Source organism: Artemia franciscana, chromosome 7, assembly GCF_032884065.1.
Source record: "Artemia franciscana chromosome 7, ASM3288406v1, whole genome shotgun sequence".
Classification (NCBI taxonomy): domain Eukaryota; kingdom Metazoa; phylum Arthropoda; class Branchiopoda; order Anostraca; family Artemiidae; genus Artemia; species Artemia franciscana.
Genome location: NC_088869.1, coordinates 30,635,094 through 30,652,859, shown reverse-complemented (window position 1 = coordinate 30,652,859; position 17,766 = coordinate 30,635,094). Strand labels below are relative to the sequence as shown.

The window sequence follows — 17,766 nt, the reverse complement described above, 5'->3', positions numbered from 1 at the left end:
AATTATTCCATCCATCTTCCACATTGTCAAATTTTAAACCCTCAAGTTTAGTACTCAACTGTTCCTGGAATTTTTTTTCTCAAATTTTCATCCTGAAGTCTACCAACATCATAACTTTCCCGGAGGGAGTTATTCTTCCGAAATTTCAGCTTTAAATTAACCTTAGACACTACTTGATGGTGATCTTTACTTTTAACATCAATAACGGCACTCCTATACACCCTAGTATCTTGTATTGATCCTGCTAGTCTTCTGTTTACAATAACATAATCAATAAGGTTTGCTGTCTTACCATCACGTGAATACCATGTCAACTTATGGGCCATTTTGTGACCAAACACCGTATTGGTTATAACTAGGTTGTTATACCTACAAAATTGCAAAAGCCTATAGCCATTACTGTTTTCTTTTCCTACGCCAAAATTACCTAGGCTAGGATACCATCTATCCCTATTTCTACCAACCTGGGCATTAAAATCTCCTAGCAAAAACACCATATTTCTACCTGGTACCCTGTCTATTTGCTCCTGTAACTGTAAGTAAAATTCATCTGAGTCACTAGTATCTCCATCAGTTGGTTCAATGGGGGCATATACTACTATAACTGATACCCTAAACTTTTTAGTCATAAAATGAGCAATTAGTATTCTATTATTAATACCTTCCCAGCCTAAACAAGACTTAGCAGCTTCCTTATTCATCATGAGCCCTACTCCCTGTCTATGTACCCCATCCTTCCTTCCTGAGTAAACAAATTCTATGTCACCTAATTTCATGCTTCCTACCCCTGGGATATGAGTTTCTGAAACTCCTAATAAATCCAGTTCAAACCGTCTGAATTCGTCAGTCAAAATGTCGATGCGATAGTCATTTTTTAACGTCGTAACATTCCAAGTTCCAATTTTCATGTTCTTTAAATCTTTGAAATTATTTTGGCCTCAAGAAAAGCAGTGATCCCGGATACCAGTGCAGGATGGGGACCAACATATCTTCTCAAGTCTACACCGAAGCGCTTAAGCCGGCTTAGAACCGGACAGCAAGAAGTCCCTGGGACCTCCAGTAAGTTGGAGGCTTTGTGCAATCCTGGGCCCATCTTGGTCACAACATGGTTTTCAGCACTTGGCGATGCTCTTCTATCAACAAGAGTCGAAATCCTGCACAGACAGTCCCAAGCCTATTACCTCCGACTCATTATATATTCATGCCTACAAATATTATGCTACTACGGGGAGGCAGCCCATAGTAGATAAATCAGCTAGGAAGAGGTTTTTCAGCCCGAAAACGCCCATCAAAACAAACCAAGCCCAGAAAATTATCCAATAATCAGAATCCCGTACGAGTGCTGTGTTGTTTACTAGGCTATAATTTCCTCGAGGGGCGCCACTCCTCAAGTGGGAAAAATTGACCGCAAGTTTCCCAGTCTTGCAGGTACCCCGAAAGGGTCGAGGCAGCCCTTTACAGAGGCCGTTGTCCATAAATCTGGATCTTACGCCCTGCCGCAGTTGTCCTCCTATAGAGGATCCTCCCACGATGGTGTTCTGCTTCACCATGCAATTTAACCCATTACTGGGAGAAGGTTTGTAACTCATCTGACGCGTGAACACGGAAGTTGGCCCTGCTGAGTGTACATTTGAGGGGCCTTCTTCCTCCTCCACCTGAAATTATGACCCCCAGGGGAGGGTTTCCCAGTTTCTATTATGGGCCCCACTGGGACAAGGTCCTACTTGGCCTAAGCCTCCTATGGAGCTACTCTACCTATCTATAGGGCTTACATATATACATATATATATATATATATATACATATACATATACATACACACATACACATACATATACATACACATACACATACATACACACATACTCACTAACGTGCAAATATATACCCTGAATTGGTATAGGCTAGGTCTGTATATGGTGAATATTAATTTCCTTTCTGATGCAAATGCACAATAACTTTGGATTCAGGATGCAATTCTTACTATAGAGATAAGTATTTTTCTTACTTGAAGTGTATGTGCAGAATTAGAAATTCTGCTGGTACTACAAAAGTAGACCTAAGTAGCCAATTTAGCCTGTCTGAAACATCTCACAAGCCAACACCTTATAAAAAACACCTTTGATAATTTAAATGAATAAGAAAACTTATTAGAAATTCTGCTGATACTGCAAAAGTAGACCTAAGTAGCCAATTTAGCCTGTTTGAAACATCTCACAAGCCAACACCCTATAGAAAACACCTTTGAGAATTTAAATGAAGAAGAAAACTTATTAGAGACTCTGCTAATACTGCAAAAGTAGACCCAAGTATCCAATTTAGCCTGTTTGAAACATCTCACAAGCCAACACCCTATAGAAAACACCTTTGACAATTTAAACGAATAAGAAAACTAGTTAAAAACTCTGCTAATACTGCAAAAGTAGACCTAAGTAGCCAATTTAGCCTGTTTGAAGCATCTCACAAGCCGACACCCTATAGAAAAACACCTTTGACAATTTAAATGAATAAGAAAACTAGTTAAAAACTCTGCTAATACTGCAAAAGTAGACCTAAGTATCCAATTTAGCCTGTTTGAAACATCTCACAAGCCAACACCCTATAGAAAACACCTTTGACAATTTAAATGAATAAGAAAACTAGTTAAAAACTCTGCTAATACTGCAAAAGTAGACCTAAGTAGCCAATTTAGCCTGTTTGAAGCATCTCACAAGCCGACACCCTATAGAAAACACCTTTGACAATTTAAATGAATAAGAAAACTAATTAAAAACTCTGCTAATACTGCAAAAGTAGACCTAAGTAGCCAATTTAGCCTGTTTGAAACATCTCACAAGCCAACACCCTATAGACTTTACGGAGCCGAAACTTGGCCGGCCACTCAGTCTGTGCTTAGCACCGTTAATATAGCCCAAACAAAACACCTTCGCCGCATTGAAGCACTTCGCTGGAACGATTTTGTTAGCAACGAGAACCTCTTGGCGTTAACTGGTCAAACGCCCTTCTCAGTCCAAATCGCCCAACGAACACTACGCTGGTACGGACATCTCCTTCGCATGCCCCCCGACACTCCCGCACGAACGATTTTTGACTTTGATCTTGTGCTGTACGGCGGGAAACACCCAAGAGGTCGTCCCCCAACCAGATGGAAGGACATGGCAGGTGCCTTCTTAGTCATGGCAAATATTCAAGAGGATGTCCACATCCTTTCAAGAGACCGGTCCAAATGGAGGCACCATGTACCATCACTCTCGACGCCGGAAGCATTTCGGCAGGAGCATTAAGTCAAGTAAGTCAAGTCAATACATATATATATATATATATATATATATATATATATATATATATATATATATATATATATATATATATATATATATATATATATATATATATATATAACGGTATTATTTGTTGAAATCTCACCAATTCAAGATTTTATTTCAGCACAATTCTTATTGTCATTTTCAATACTGTAATAACTGGAAAGACAATTTTTGTAATATAATTCGTTTTCAGTATCTTTCACAAGGTAAACTGCTTTTGGTCTCCGGGCTGGACACATATAACTGAGGTGGTTTCTATGCAACTGAGCCTTGGTTTAACTCAACCCCGTGCAACTCCACCAGGCTTATTATACCCTCATTCAAGTCAACCTTGTGCAATCCAACTCAGGGATCTGGGGCTGCAGAAAACTTGACCAATTTAAAAGCAGATATTGCATATTTAATAGATTAGTTCAAAAAATTTAAAGACACTAAGATACAATTACAAAAGGGCAGCATCAATTAAAAAAAATAAATGGATGCAGTTTCAGCTTTTTTTAGAAAATTGACATTTACAAAGTAAAGTATTAGTCACCGCTAAATTTCCTGGTTTTCGAACTTGTCATAGGTTGAATACCCTGATGAGTTTAATCAGACATACGTTTAACATTTAATTGCCCTGCATCATGACTTCAAAATCATGTTTGAAATATTCTGACGATGGAAATACCACCATGGATCGTAAATTCGTCTGATGAAACGGAAGTGGAGCACGGGATACAAGCGGAGCTAGTCGAGCTCAGCTCAGAACTAATGAGGAGCTAAAGGTGAAATTTGAAAAAGAGTGTCAAAAGTTTCATTGGAAGGTAGAAATACCCCCCCCCCACAAAAAAAAATCCTGGACTAAGGGGAAACAACAATAATTAGCAGTCTAATCATTAAGTATTTGAAAAAATAAAACACAAGAAAATATACTATTTTATTTTTATTTTTACCACTCCTAGCGGGGATTTTCTAAATAAGACAAGTAAGAGCGGACTTGGTGTCTTGTGCTATGAGTAGACGTCAAAAAGTAAAATGAAATGGAATAAATTTTTTGACTGGTCAGCTTTAATTTTTTTGTCATCCATCCACAGCACAATCAGTTAATTAATTAACTAATGAATTGTCGTTTTCTTTTTTGAAAACTGTTAATTCGTGGTTGCAAGACAGCTCCAACAAAAATTCCCATAGTTGGATTTAATCACCACATTTTTTGTCGAGTTTTGGGAATTCTAGAAGTGGTCTATGAGAAAAAAGTATCGGAACCTCTGCCCTAAACGGTACTCCACACCACATTTTTTGTCGAGTTTTGGGAATTCTAGAAGTGGTCTATGAGAAAAAAGTATTGGGACCTCTGCCCTAAACGGTACTCCACACCACATTTTTTGTCGAGTTTGGGGAATTCTGGAAGTGGTCTATGAGAAAAAAGTATCGGAACCTCTGCCCTAAACGCCACTCCACACCACATTTTTTGTCGAGTTTGGGGAATTCTTGAAGTGGTCTATGAGAAAAAAGTATCGAAACCTCTGCCCTAAACGCTACTCCACACGTACTATTGTGCCCTTTTTGGCATGTAATTAGTCAAAGATTATCTAGGAAGTGGCCCTAAATGATTAAATGTTACAGTATTAAAACCAATATAAATTATATTATGAATGTCTTGAATTATACCTGACCAATCATACATTTCATAGACAGGGGGAGGGAGGATTGATACTAATTAAGCATGGCACTTAAGGGTTTCTGAGTTTTGTGATTATAAATCCAAATCCAATACTGCACTGTGTAAAATGTCTAGATAAGCAAAGTTGGAGATTGGAATGGGTGGCTTTGAGAAAACCCAAGGGCTGCAATATGAGCTTTTCAGTCATACATATTGAAATTCCTTATGCAATTCTGATTTTGAATCGCTATAACTTTCCACTATTTTTTAAATGCGTTCTTAATTAGTTTTAGGTATGGAGTTTTATAATGCTGAATTGTAAGGGGATTGAGTTAAATGGGGCTGGTTTAAACGGGGGTTGAGTTAAATGGGGCTGAATGAAAAGAGGGCTGACATGAATGAGGGTACAATCAGCTCGATCGAATTGGATGGGGTTGAGTGGGAGACCGTCAGGGCTGCAGCTCGGCTCCGTAATGCCTGGCGATGTTTCGTAGGTGCCCTATGTGCCATTCCTGGCTCCGAGGGATCTAAGGTTTATGGTAAACGACCGCTAGCTACTGGCCACCGGAAATCTTCATTATGTTTATCGCACAGTTGCGCTATAAAGATGTTTTCAATGTGTTGCTTCTTATTCTGTTGACTGTATCAATCAAAGATTGAAGCGATTGTTGCAATTCGGGGATGGATCTAGAGGGGGATAAGAGGCAGCCTGCTTTGAGCGCCGGTTCGTAGCGGATACTGGCACGTAAGACAATTTTTGATCTGATCAAATAAAATATAACCTTAATTTTCTAGCTTCGGAACGTGCCAACTTTTAGGAGCGGATAGTAGGCATGGCTTCGTTCGAGGAGCGATAGCGATAGACGAGGGAGCACATGGGACAATATGGCGAGAAGTCCAGAAAAGAAAAGTCTACAAGCTGCCTTAGTCGTAAAAGACAGTTTTTTGCTTTCGTTTCTGACTCCTCCGAGGTGTTTTGACAATAGGAGGTGGTTTAATCTGAGAATCTTTACAAGGAGGTTTCAACTTCATGACAACACCAATGGAAAGCTCCGTTCTGAGCTTCGAACGTCAAAAGTAGTACGTGCGTGTGGTATTGGTATTTTAAATCGTTTGTATTTGGGTACTTTCATGTTTAGTACAAGACATCTTTTATTTATTTTTCGTGTATCAATTTCAATATTAATATAGTGCTTAGAATGTCGACGCAGCTATAGTATTACAACTATAGTATTAAGTTTCGACTTAAATATTTCTATGAACTATGGGGTTGAAGTGTGTTGACGTTCAAAAAAAATAATAACCAGAAAGACGTATATTATTTTTGTTTCTTTTCTTCTGGATTTTTCATTTTTGGAATGAGCCCTAAATTAAAAGAAAATGTATTCTGTTCTGTGCAGACTGAAAGACCCATCGAGCTCTTAAAAATGTTAATGTTTTCGTCTTTTTTTTTACTTTCATATTGTGTTCAAAATTCTAAGTTTTTTTTTGCATTTGTTTATGTTTGTTAATAGGTTTATAGTCATGACTATATTTATGTGCGTATTGAAGAAGGGAAAAACAATTCATATTTCACTCTTCAAGCACTATTCAGTAGGATATAAAAAAAATCATTATTGTCATATCTACGATGTAACATCGTAGGAATCATGATCAGTACAATTGTTTTAGGAGCATTATGATTCTAATTTGCTGAGCAAATTGTTTTTTTGTTTTTGTTCTTTGCACACACTCAGGAGAAGAAAAAATATGGGTTTAAAATGAAAAACAAAGCTAAACTCTAATAACTAATATACTACAAAATATTCGATTAAATTTGTTATTAACCATATTAATCATTGTTACTAACGCCACATAACCTGTTCTCCGCTATATATGAACATAGTCTACAAGACGCCTATCCGAACACGGCAATCGCCTTGAAAATGCATTCGACTATTGCCTTTGTCAGTTGCTTCTAATCAAAAAGCTTTAACAAATAAAAGTTAAATAAAAACTATCTTAGAAACAGGACTGCCGAGCACCGGTTGAAAAACTTGAATATAATCCACAAAGAACATTATATGGCTTCGAAGCTATCATATGAAGACATTATAGACATCTGCTTCGAGTAAAGGACATAAAGTTGAGTTTTAGTGTACAGGGTAAAACTGGTTGCATACAATTTAAATTTTATGTCTATTGTGTCAACAATAAAATGTTACAGCATGCAATCTTAGAGGTTTTTCTTAGGACCTTACTGTACACATTGGGATTAACAGGAAAATATGTTAATAATAGTAAAATAAGTAAATAAATATACAATGAATAAAATATTCTTAAGAGAAGTAATATAACTATACCTTGATATCTATAATTACTTTGTTGACCGAGGGGTACCAAATTCCATTCTTGCCCTGGGCGTCGACAGGTCTAGATCCTTCCCTGGTGCAATCTACCACTCAAGTTTTTCGCCACTACGTGTTGTTGGTGGATACCATAGTGATTCACGGTTAATGTTTTTACGAGCAAAAGTCACTGCGAAATTCAACATATCATTGGCCTACGTGGATAGGTGAAGCCAAGTCAATAATTTAGGCCTTCACTATATAAAGTAGATAAATTCTCGGGGACCCCAGTTTATGAATTGTGAACCCCTAGTTTTTAGTCACGCCAGCGTAGAACCCTGTCGAGTCTCCTGTGGACCCCTGGGGATTCATCTGGACCATTTTGGGAATCACTAGTTTAGGGGGAAATTAAACGGGAAACGGGCTAAAGAGCTTTGATCCTCTAATTCTATAAATCGGAAATCTCGAAATGAATAAAAGTTCAGCAATATGTGACGTCATCATCATTTGTTAATTATTTACTTAAAAGGTTGTAGTTTCGGAAGCCCTTTTTCGGAAATGAAAGAAAAGAAATGTAAACGAAAGTTTTATACAGCCTTTGATGTTTTGCAAAGCACAAGGACCATATCTCTTTGCCATTTTTGAAGAAAAAGAATATATCTATGTTAGCCCTCAAAACTACCTTTATTTGTAGACACACCAATGTTAGGGGAAGCTAAGTATTTTTCTAGTGGGAGATGCCCAGCCAGACCCTTATCTTTAACCCTTTTCCGGGTAGCTACCCTTTTTGATGCATATTTAATGAGACAGTGAGCCTTGGGAGAAGCATTGTCCTAGAGGTAATCCAAACAAAATATTTTTTCTGGCGCCCTCTTTCCCTGTTGTTTTATTTTCACTCTTTTTTAGAATAAATTTGTCAATTTGGTCAATTATTGACACCTTTGTCACATTTGTGATCCCCCGAGATTATGCTCATTGGCACCCTTGTCACACTGCCCCTTCCCCAAGATTTCGCTCTAGATCCGCCCTGGGGTTTGGGATTAGCCAGTATGTATACTTGACTTCATTTTTAATATAGTCATGTTGATGCCGTTTAATAGCGCATTCTGTGCACAAAACTTCAAATGCAAAACACTAAATTAAAGCCAAAGTTTGTTGCCCGTCGATTCGTAATCTTGAGGTATTAACTGCAGTTTTATTGCATTCTTATTGCTAGGTTAGTTCCTTTCGCCTTCGCCATATATTGTACTTTTTACGGACATATTTCTTTTATGGGATTGAATAAAAAAACATTTTTTTTTTAATTGAAAGTAAGGAGCAGCATTAAAACTTAAAACGAAAAGAAATTATTACGTATATGAGGGGGTTAGCCCCCTCGTCAATACCTTGCTCTTTACGCTTAAGTTTGAATTTTGTCCCAATTCTTTAAAATTGACCCTTGAATCACAAAGCCGTTTAATTAGAATAAATAGCTTTTGTGAAAGTACTAAAAAAAAATTTAGTGTAAAGAGTGAGGTATTGACGAGGGGATGAATCCCCTCACATACGTAATAACATCTGTTCTGTTTAAGTTTTAAGGTTGCTCCTTACTTCCAGTTGAAAAAAACTGTTTTTTTATATTTAATTTCTGATCATTTTTTTAAATAATGCTGGGGTATCCTGCGTGCAATTCATGGAAAATTCCCTTCCCCCTGAGAATTTCCTTCATAAAAATATCCTCCTGCGTAACCCCCTCCCTCCTCACCAGAAAAAGGTCCCCTCTTAATACGTCTATATACTTCCCAATAACCAATACTATGTGCAAACTATGGGCAAAGTTCATAACATGCAGCACTTCCCCGGGGGTTGTAGGGGATGAAGTCGTCCTCAAGGACATAGTTATATAATTTCTCGACTATGCTGAACAAAATGGCGATCTCAAAATTTTGATTGGGTTACTTTAGGAAAAATGAACGTGGAAGGGGGGCCCGACTCCCCTTCAATTTTTTGGTCACTTAAAAGGGCACTGAGCCCTCTCGCGATATTTTAGGACCACTGGATCCATAAGTTTCCCCCTGAGAAAAAAAACATAAAAAAATAAACACTCATCCGTGATCTTTCTTCTGGTAAAAGAATATATAAAGTTCTACATTTTTGCAGATAGGAGGTTGAAACTTGTACAGTAGGGTTCTCAGATATGCTGAATCTGACGGTGTGATTTTCATTAGTATTATGTGATTTTTAGGAGGTGTTTTTTCCTTTTTTCAAAAATAAGGTAAATTTTCCAGGCTCGTAACTTTTGATGGGTAATACTAAACTTGATTAAACTTATATATTTGAAATCATAATAAAAATATAATTTGTTTGATGTATTTGTTGGTTTCGAAGTTCAGCTTTTTAGAGTTTTGGTATTGTTTGAAAATTGTTTGATACTGTTTATGCTTTGAGTCTAACCTAGTATCCAAAAGTAATTCTTCCTCCTTTTTAGTTAAAATTTCACTACAGTGTAGAAATGAATGGTTCCAGAAATAAAATCTTCAGGAAAATAGCTTAGTGAGTGTAAAAAATCATTTTTACACTGAAAGTACAGGTGGGAATAGAAACAGGAAGAATCAAGACTTGAACAGTTCTGTCTTATCGAAAACCGAGTAAACCAAACTACCACAGATGTAATTGTTCCTTTAGGATTTGTATAATTCTGTCCGTGACATTGTTCATGGCCCCTCGAAAGTCTCAATGCCTTTGTGATCACAGGGTACAATTCGATACCTTGTTTTAAGACTTTAATTCTAAAACCAGATTTTTTTTTTAAGACCATTGCACTCTCTGGCTTAAAGATCAAAAAATGGACATCATCACCGGCCGGTTGGAACCATAGAGTATAGTGCGACATTTTCTTTTTTATAGGTGAACCATAACTACTATGCTTTGAATAGCAAAATAGTTTAACAACAGCTTATTGGCCATACTCCACTAGGACTGAAAATAAGTGATTCAGTTACATCGTATTTCTTTAAAACCTTATATTTCAAGCGCTATGCCCGAGCCACATTATAGTCCAATTTGTGGAAAAAATCAAGATCACTCAGGACTATAGTACCAATAGGGCATCTTTATTGTGATTCATCGATTTGAATATTGACTAAATACAGAAAAGACAGGATAAAAAATTCAGAGAGAGGTTAGAAGCAACGTAAAAACCTAAAACAACGAGAAATAAAGCAAAATAGAAGGTCAAATTTGATAGGAATGAACATCTCTGTAAATGAATGAATGAAATCTATAACGAACATAAATAAAAGTCAGTTATTACATCAAACATACAGATAAAAATAATACTATGGATGAATTAATGAAACCTAAAACGAATGGAAACTGAAATGAATCACAAAGTCAAACTAATCTTAAAACGAACCCAAATTAAACAAACATGAATGGTTTCATCGCCCCCTTGAACAGCCTAAAGGCTAGCGTGTCATGTCCATTTTACTGAACACAAAATATATTTTAAAAACCTTTTCGTTTTTTACTATAAAATTTAAAAATTGTTTTAAGTTCCAGGAGTTCTGTTTTTTTATATATCAATGCATTTAAAACTATCAGTTTAGTTCAATTATATAACGTGCGGTAAATTTCCATCAGTACTTCCTTTCATTTAAATAAATTCTTTTAAAATATAGGAAAATCAACTTAGAGTGATTTACTAATCCGCCCTCTCTGGACTTCGAAAAAGGATTTTTCGCCTCCATCTTTTATTTCTGTAATTTCGGTGCTTTTAAATAAATCAAAATAAAAGGTTTAGGTGTGAAAAGTCCCCATTTAAGAAAACAAAACCAGATTAAAAGTCACAATTGTATTTGTTCTAATAAAGCGTTTTTTTTTCTGAGAAATTATTAGTACTGAGATTCTTTGTTATTGATGATCTTATGGCATTAAAAAAAAATACTTTGAAATACAAATCTTTTTTAGTAAAGTCTCCAGACATTTTGGTGTTAAAGTTGTTTAAGGGATCAATGGCTTTACTCATAACAGTGAGTGGTAATTATTACGCTTAATAAATAAACCAGTATGATAAGTTTTATCCTCTGTTCACACGGGTGTGCCGTGTGTGTGTGGGTGTGTGTGTTTTATTTTTTTTTACGCAAAAACGGCTCACAGACGAAGGATATAGACAAAACGCAAGGCCACCAACACAAAATTGACCCCGTACTTCCATCAAGACACACACAAAAGAATGGCATTAGACAAACCATTTGCAAGATTTTACCAGAGTCACATTATAGTCATAATTCCCTCTAAAACCCAAATTACTGTAGGATGCACCGCTAATTGTGAGTCCTTTTCGTAATTAAATAAAAAAAAACTAATTTTTTTAGCTGACAGTAAGGAGCGACATTAAAACTTAAAACGAACAGAAATTACTCCGTATATGAAATGGGTTGTCCCCTCCACAATCCCTCGCTCTTTACGCTAAAGCTTTTAATTGTTTTAAAAAATAGAATTGTGGCAAAGAGTCAAACTTTGGCGTAAAGAGCAAGGGATTGCGGAGGGGACAACCCATTTCATATACGGAGTAATTTCTGTTCGTTTTAAGTTTTAATGTCGCTCCTTACTTTCAGCTAAAAAAAATAGTTTTTTTTTATTTAATTTCTGAACGTTTTTGAATTAATGCATGTGTGGTTTTGGCTCTCCGCACATAAATTATTAAAATGAAATTTGTATATTAATTTTTTTTTTGGCTAAATGGCTTTCTCTTAGTTTCGATCAGACGATTTTGAGAAATAAGGGGTGGAGAAGGAGGTCTAGTTGCCCTCCAATTTTTCGGTTACTTAAAAATGCAACTAGAACTTTTAATTTTTAACGAATGTTTTTATTAATAAAAAATATACGTAACTTAAGAATTAACTTACGTAACAAACTTTCATAATCTTATATTTTTATTATGTATACGAGGGGGTTTGTACCCTCGTTAATACCTCGCTCTTTACACTAAATCGTAAGTTTTGTCCCAATTCTTTAAGAATGACCCCTGAATCAGAAAGGCCGTAGAATAAATAGTTGAAATTACTAAAAATACTTTAGCATAAAGAGCGAGGTATTTATCTCCACCTAAATACCTCGCTCTTTATGCTAAAGTATTTTTAGAACCCCTCATATGCGTAATAATCTCTGTTCGTTTTAAGTTTCAATGCTACTCCTTCCTTTCATTTGAAAAAACGTTTTCATGTTTATTTTTCATTGTTTTCTTATAGTAACGCTAGAAAATCCTGCGCCTTTTTCATTGAATTTTTCTTCCCCCATGACAGATTCCTCCAAGGAAAGATCCTCCAACATACCCCCCTCCACTCAGCCCCACCCCAAACAAAATAAAATCCCCCTGAAAACGTCTGTACACTTCCCAATAACCACTACTATATGTAAACACTGGTCAAAGTTTGTAAATTGCAGCCCCTCCCCCAGGGATTGTGGGGGAGTAAGTCATCCCCAAAGACATGGTTATTATGGTTTTCGACTATGTTGAACAAAATGGCTATCTCAAAATTTTGATCCGTTGACTTTGGGAAAAAAATTAGCGTGGCAGGGGGCCTAGATGCCCTCCAATTTTTTTGGTCACTTAAAAAGGGCACTAGAACTTTTCATTTCCGTTAGAATGAGCCCTCTTGCGACATTCTAGGACCACTTGGTCGATACGATGACCCCTGGAAAAAAAAAACAAAAAAAAGCAAAAAAACAAATAAACACGCACCCGTGATTTGTCTTCTGGCAAAAAATACAAGACTCCATATTTTTGTAGATAGGAGCTTGAAACTTCTACAGTAGGGTTCTCTGATACGCTGAACCTGATGGTGTCATTTTCGTTAAGATTCTACGAGTTTTAGGGGGTGTTCCCCCTATTTTCTTAAATAAGGCAAATTGTCTCAGGCTCGTAACTTTTGATGGGTAAGACTAAACTTGATGAAACTTATATATTTAAAATCAGCATTAAAATGCGATTCTTTTGATGTAGCTATTGATATCAAAATTCATTTTTTTAGAGTTTTGGTTACTATTGAGGTGGGTCGCTCCTTACTACAGTTCGTTACCACGAACTGTTTGAAAAAAAAATTCGAATTTAAAACGTCTTTCAATATGGTTTTTGAAAAATACAGTTTTATGAGGATTTACATTAAGAAATCGCATTTTCTTAGTACCTTCATAAAAAAAATGACAAAACGACAAACTTACCCCCCTAGATATTGAGAAATATATTTTGCCCTCTATAAATTTTCGTGAATTGACGTTACTGCCCTTTGCTTCAGTAGACAATAATTTACCATACGTTAGAGTTGGTACAAGTTTTCCAAAAAAAAAATATTTTGCCGTTTCGATTTTTCACTTATGTAACGCAGCGGTGACGTTAATATCAATGAAAAACACTCATTAATGAATCTTGTTATAAACAAGTGCGGCTATTTTCTGACTTAGGTATTAACCTTGTGTGTGTTGATTTTATAACCGAATGCGTGTGCAGTGATGAGGATGTTTTTTTTCTCATGTATGATTCCCTTGTATCTTACAATTACAAATCGTTTCTCGGTACGATCAATTTTTCGAAGTTTTTTTTTTAAACTAAGCTCTTAGCTGCATGACTTTTAACAAGTGAGTGAAAATATTCCATTTTATCTGACGATGTCAGATGACCGATGTATCTTGACAGATTACGCCAAACCTTGCAGATTTACATCAAATCGTATTTGTTTGAGCCCAATGTGAAGATATCGTTATGCGCGAACGATCCAAGATTTTAACTGTTTTTCATGGAGCGTGATTTTGAATCACCCAGAGTCCCCCGGACAATACGTTACGTTAACTAAAAACTCAGATGCTATATCCATTTTACCTCATACTTACCTGAAATTGCTTCATGCGTTAAGTAAGTGCATTTTACTAGGTCAAAACTGAAGATGTTGAATGTGACGTCAAGATTCGCTTAGACGTAAAAATTCACAAATTAGTCCCCTAAACGATATAATTTTTTATGGCAACCGTGACAAAGAATGGCAAAGGAATTAAACCCGGATTGTCAAATTGTCGGACAAAACGATTTTCAAGAATCCCACTTGTCGCAAAAACGTATTTTTGATAATTCAGCTTGTCGATTAGCAATTCAGATTGTCGCAAAAAAACATAGAAGAATAATCATTGGAACCGGATTTTGTTAAGATGAGCTTAGCCAAAATAAAAAATAATGTGTCTATGTCTTTTCGACTAAGTGGGTTAAATATAAAAGGGTAAGGTGTTTTCTCCCATAAGACCAGAGTAGGCTATGCTTTCCTTCATCCAATTCATTTCCAGTCTGATTATTCTTTGAAAAATTGTCACCTTTTAGATAACTTTGATTGTTTTTGAGCCTTGCAAATAACATAACTTAAATGTATCAATTTACTGTTCAAACATATGCCCATGCTTAGAGAGATGCTTTTGAGCTTTTAGTTTCCTCTTCTTTCCTACTAATAAGGCTTCAAAACTCCATAGTGATAGAGTAGACCAATTTCATGCTTTCAGTAACATTCTGGATGGGAATCTCCACAGAAGAAAATATTCTAATGAAATAAAAGCAGTAGGTTACCACTACATTCCTTATCCTACACTCTTTCCAGCATCACTACAGTCTATACAAAACTAAAAGAAAGTGGTAAAATAATGAAGTTAAAATTGTAGTTGGTAAAATTCTAGTTAATTGACTTCTTGCTATCTCAGAAAGGGTTTAGGTTAGGAAAATGAAACTTTCAGGGAGGGTCTACAGGCTAAAGTATGTCCTGGGAAGGTATTTTAAAGTACCCACCTCTATTCCTTCTCTCTCTAGAGGACTCTGAAATTTGCCTACATTACAGGTCTATACCTATTGAAATTTTGACAAAACAACATTTTACCTTAATTTTCAGTTACTAGTTTCTTTTTCTCTGCCTTTAGTTCTGAAAATGCAGTTCCTGTTATTTGAGTAGAATTTTGAGCCATATAAATGTTTTTTTTTCTTCAAAATTTAGGAAATATATTTGCATATCTTTAAAACCTTATAAAATGGAATTGAGCAAAATTATGAAGCTGAAAACAATTTTGTTGTACTTCAATTAAGCAGAAGATCTATTTTGCAAGGTTTCACTTTTATAACACACATATTTTTAAAGTTCATCAAAGGTCAGGGCCCTCAAGAGGGAGAAGGTGTGGAGGTAGTTGCTTCAAAATACCTTCCCAGGACATACTTCAGTCTGTAGATTCATCACTGAAAGTTTCATTTTCCTAACCTAAACCCTTTCTGAGATAGCAAGAAGTCAATTAACTAGAATTTTACCATTGTAGTTAATTGACTTCTTGCTATCTCAGAAAGGGTTTAGGTTAGGAAAATGAAACTTTCAGGGATGAATCTACAGACTATAGCCTATGTCCCAGGAAGGTATTTTGAAGCAACTACCTCCACTCCTTCTCCCTCTAGAGGGCCCTGACCTTTGATGACCTTTAAAAATATGTATGTTATAAAAGTATAAACCTTGCAAAATAGATCTTCTGCTTAATTGAAGTACAACAAAATTGTTTTCAGCTTCATAACTTTGCTCAATTCCATTTTATAAGGTTTTAAAGATATGCAAATACATTTCCTAAATTTTGAAAAAAAAACATTGATATGGCTCAAAATTCTACTTAAATAACAGGAATTGCATTTTCAGAACTAAAGGTAGAGAAAAAGCAACTAGTAACTGAAAATTAAGGTAAAATGTTGTTTTGTCAAAATTTCAATATGTATAGACCTGTCTAGTAGGCAAATTTCAGGGCCCTCTAGAGGGAGTAAGAGTGGAGATGGGTACTTTAAATAACTTCCCAGGACATACTTTAGCCTGTAGACCCATCCCTGAAAGTTTCATTTTCCTAACCTAAACCCTTTCCAAGATAGCAAGAAGTCAATTAACTAGAATTTTACCTTTCATTTTCCTAACCTAAACCCTTTCCAAGATATCAAGAAGTCAATTAACTAAAATTTTACCAACACAAATTTTAAATTTGTAATTGACAACATAGTTTGGTAAAATTCTTCCTTAGCTACTTTTGGCTATCCTGAAAAGGGGTTAGGTTAGGAAAATGAAACTTTCTGGGATAGGTCTACAGGCTAAAGTATGTCCCTGGATGGTATTCTGAAGTACCTACCTCTACTCCTTCTCTCTCTAGAGGGTCCTGACCTTTAAAATCTGTGTGTTATAAAAGTGAAACCTTGTATACAGGGTCCTTTAGTACCTTACAGGACCTTGTAGAGGAATCTGTAATTTCTCAAGGCAGGGTGGGTAGTCTAGGCTTTTACAATCTCCTATGGATTTATATGCTACCTTTGGACACTCTTATTTTTTTCTTGTTGTCTTTATTTGATAGGGTTGTCATGCAAATACCAAATTCCAGTATTGGTCAAATAAGTCCTTTGTTTGGCTTTGACAGCAGCTTTGGTGACCTTCTGTATAATGTTCTTTTTACAGTTTCTAGGGTCTGGTGTGCTTTGGAGGCAACTAACTGAACATGCTGGTCAAACTTCAATTCATCATCCACAAGTATACCCAGGTCTCTTTCAGTGTGTGAGGAAACAGTCATTTGCCCAACACAATCTATTCCACACATGTAATACTGACTCCTCACATTCCTTCTGCCAAAATGAATTGTCCTGCATTTCTTAATGTTGAATTTTAACCTTCGGAGTTTTTCCTAATCAGAGAGTTTGTCTAGGTCAGCTTTTAATAAGACTTGCTATTCAGTTGTTTTTGCAGGGCTAATGATTTTCAAATCATTGGCATACAGGTTCAGTATATTATCATGGCATGCAAAATTTTCAAATCCAGTCTCCTGAACCAGAGCTTCACCCCCTCCCTGGCTTACAACTCAAGAGGTCACAGTCTGAAGCTTCACCTGCCTGGATGTTGGAGAAAGGAACAACATGGCTTCTTTTCCATTTGGGTTGTCCCTCTCTGGAATAGCCTATCCAAGTCTACCATCCAAGCTGAGACTCCCTATTCCTTCAAGGCTGGAGTCAACAGGGACTTGGAGGGGGCTGAGTGGAGGCTGGACTGGGAAGCTAAGCCAACATAATTACATCACTCACCACCAGCAAGAACCTACAGGAGGATCTACCACCTTATCTTGCTGGCAAATACAATTTAAGGTAATTTTATTTATGACAGATTGTGGGGCATTGTTGATATAAACGTTGAATAATGTTGTACCAGGGATTGTTCCCTGTGGGGCTCCACTTTCCACTTCACTACTATCTAAGGGAAATACCTGACCACTTTCTCCATGAACCTTTACACTTTGCCTTCTATCTTTCAGGAATGTGATCACCCACTCAACAATCTCCTGGCTCACCCTGATTGCAACTAACTTTGCCTGTAGTCAATGATGATATACTTAGTCAAATGCTTTGATAAAATCTAGCTGACTCTGTGTAGTCATATTGTTGGAGTCAAGGTGTCTG

At 36.3% G+C, this 17,766-nt stretch overlaps 2 protein-coding genes across 3 annotated transcripts in view; both read left to right on the top strand.

Moving 5' to 3' along the window:
- Positions 1-8,630, top strand: part of LOC136029159 (beta-1,3-galactosyltransferase 5-like) — a 54,607-nt gene extending 45,977 nt beyond the window's left edge. Inside the window, exon 2 of the mRNA XM_065707254.1 lies at positions 5,767-8,630. Within this exon, the coding sequence (XP_065563326.1) occupies positions 5,767-5,899 (133 nt within the window). The 3' untranslated portion in view covers positions 5,900-8,630. The remainder of the gene's footprint in view (positions 1-5,766) is intronic.
- Positions 8,631-14,306: 5,676 nt separating this feature from the next.
- The window catches only part of LOC136029154 (DNA polymerase epsilon subunit 2-like), a 96,934-nt gene continuing 93,474 nt past the window's right edge, over positions 14,307-17,766 (top strand). The window contains exon 1 of one of the 2 annotated variants that reach the window (XM_065707248.1): positions 14,307-14,548. In XM_065707248.1, coding sequence (XP_065563320.1) covers positions 14,481-14,548 — 68 coding nt within the window. In that variant the 5' untranslated portion in view covers positions 14,307-14,480. The remainder of the gene's footprint in view (positions 14,549-17,766) is intronic. The other variant, XM_065707249.1, reaches the window with a different exon arrangement.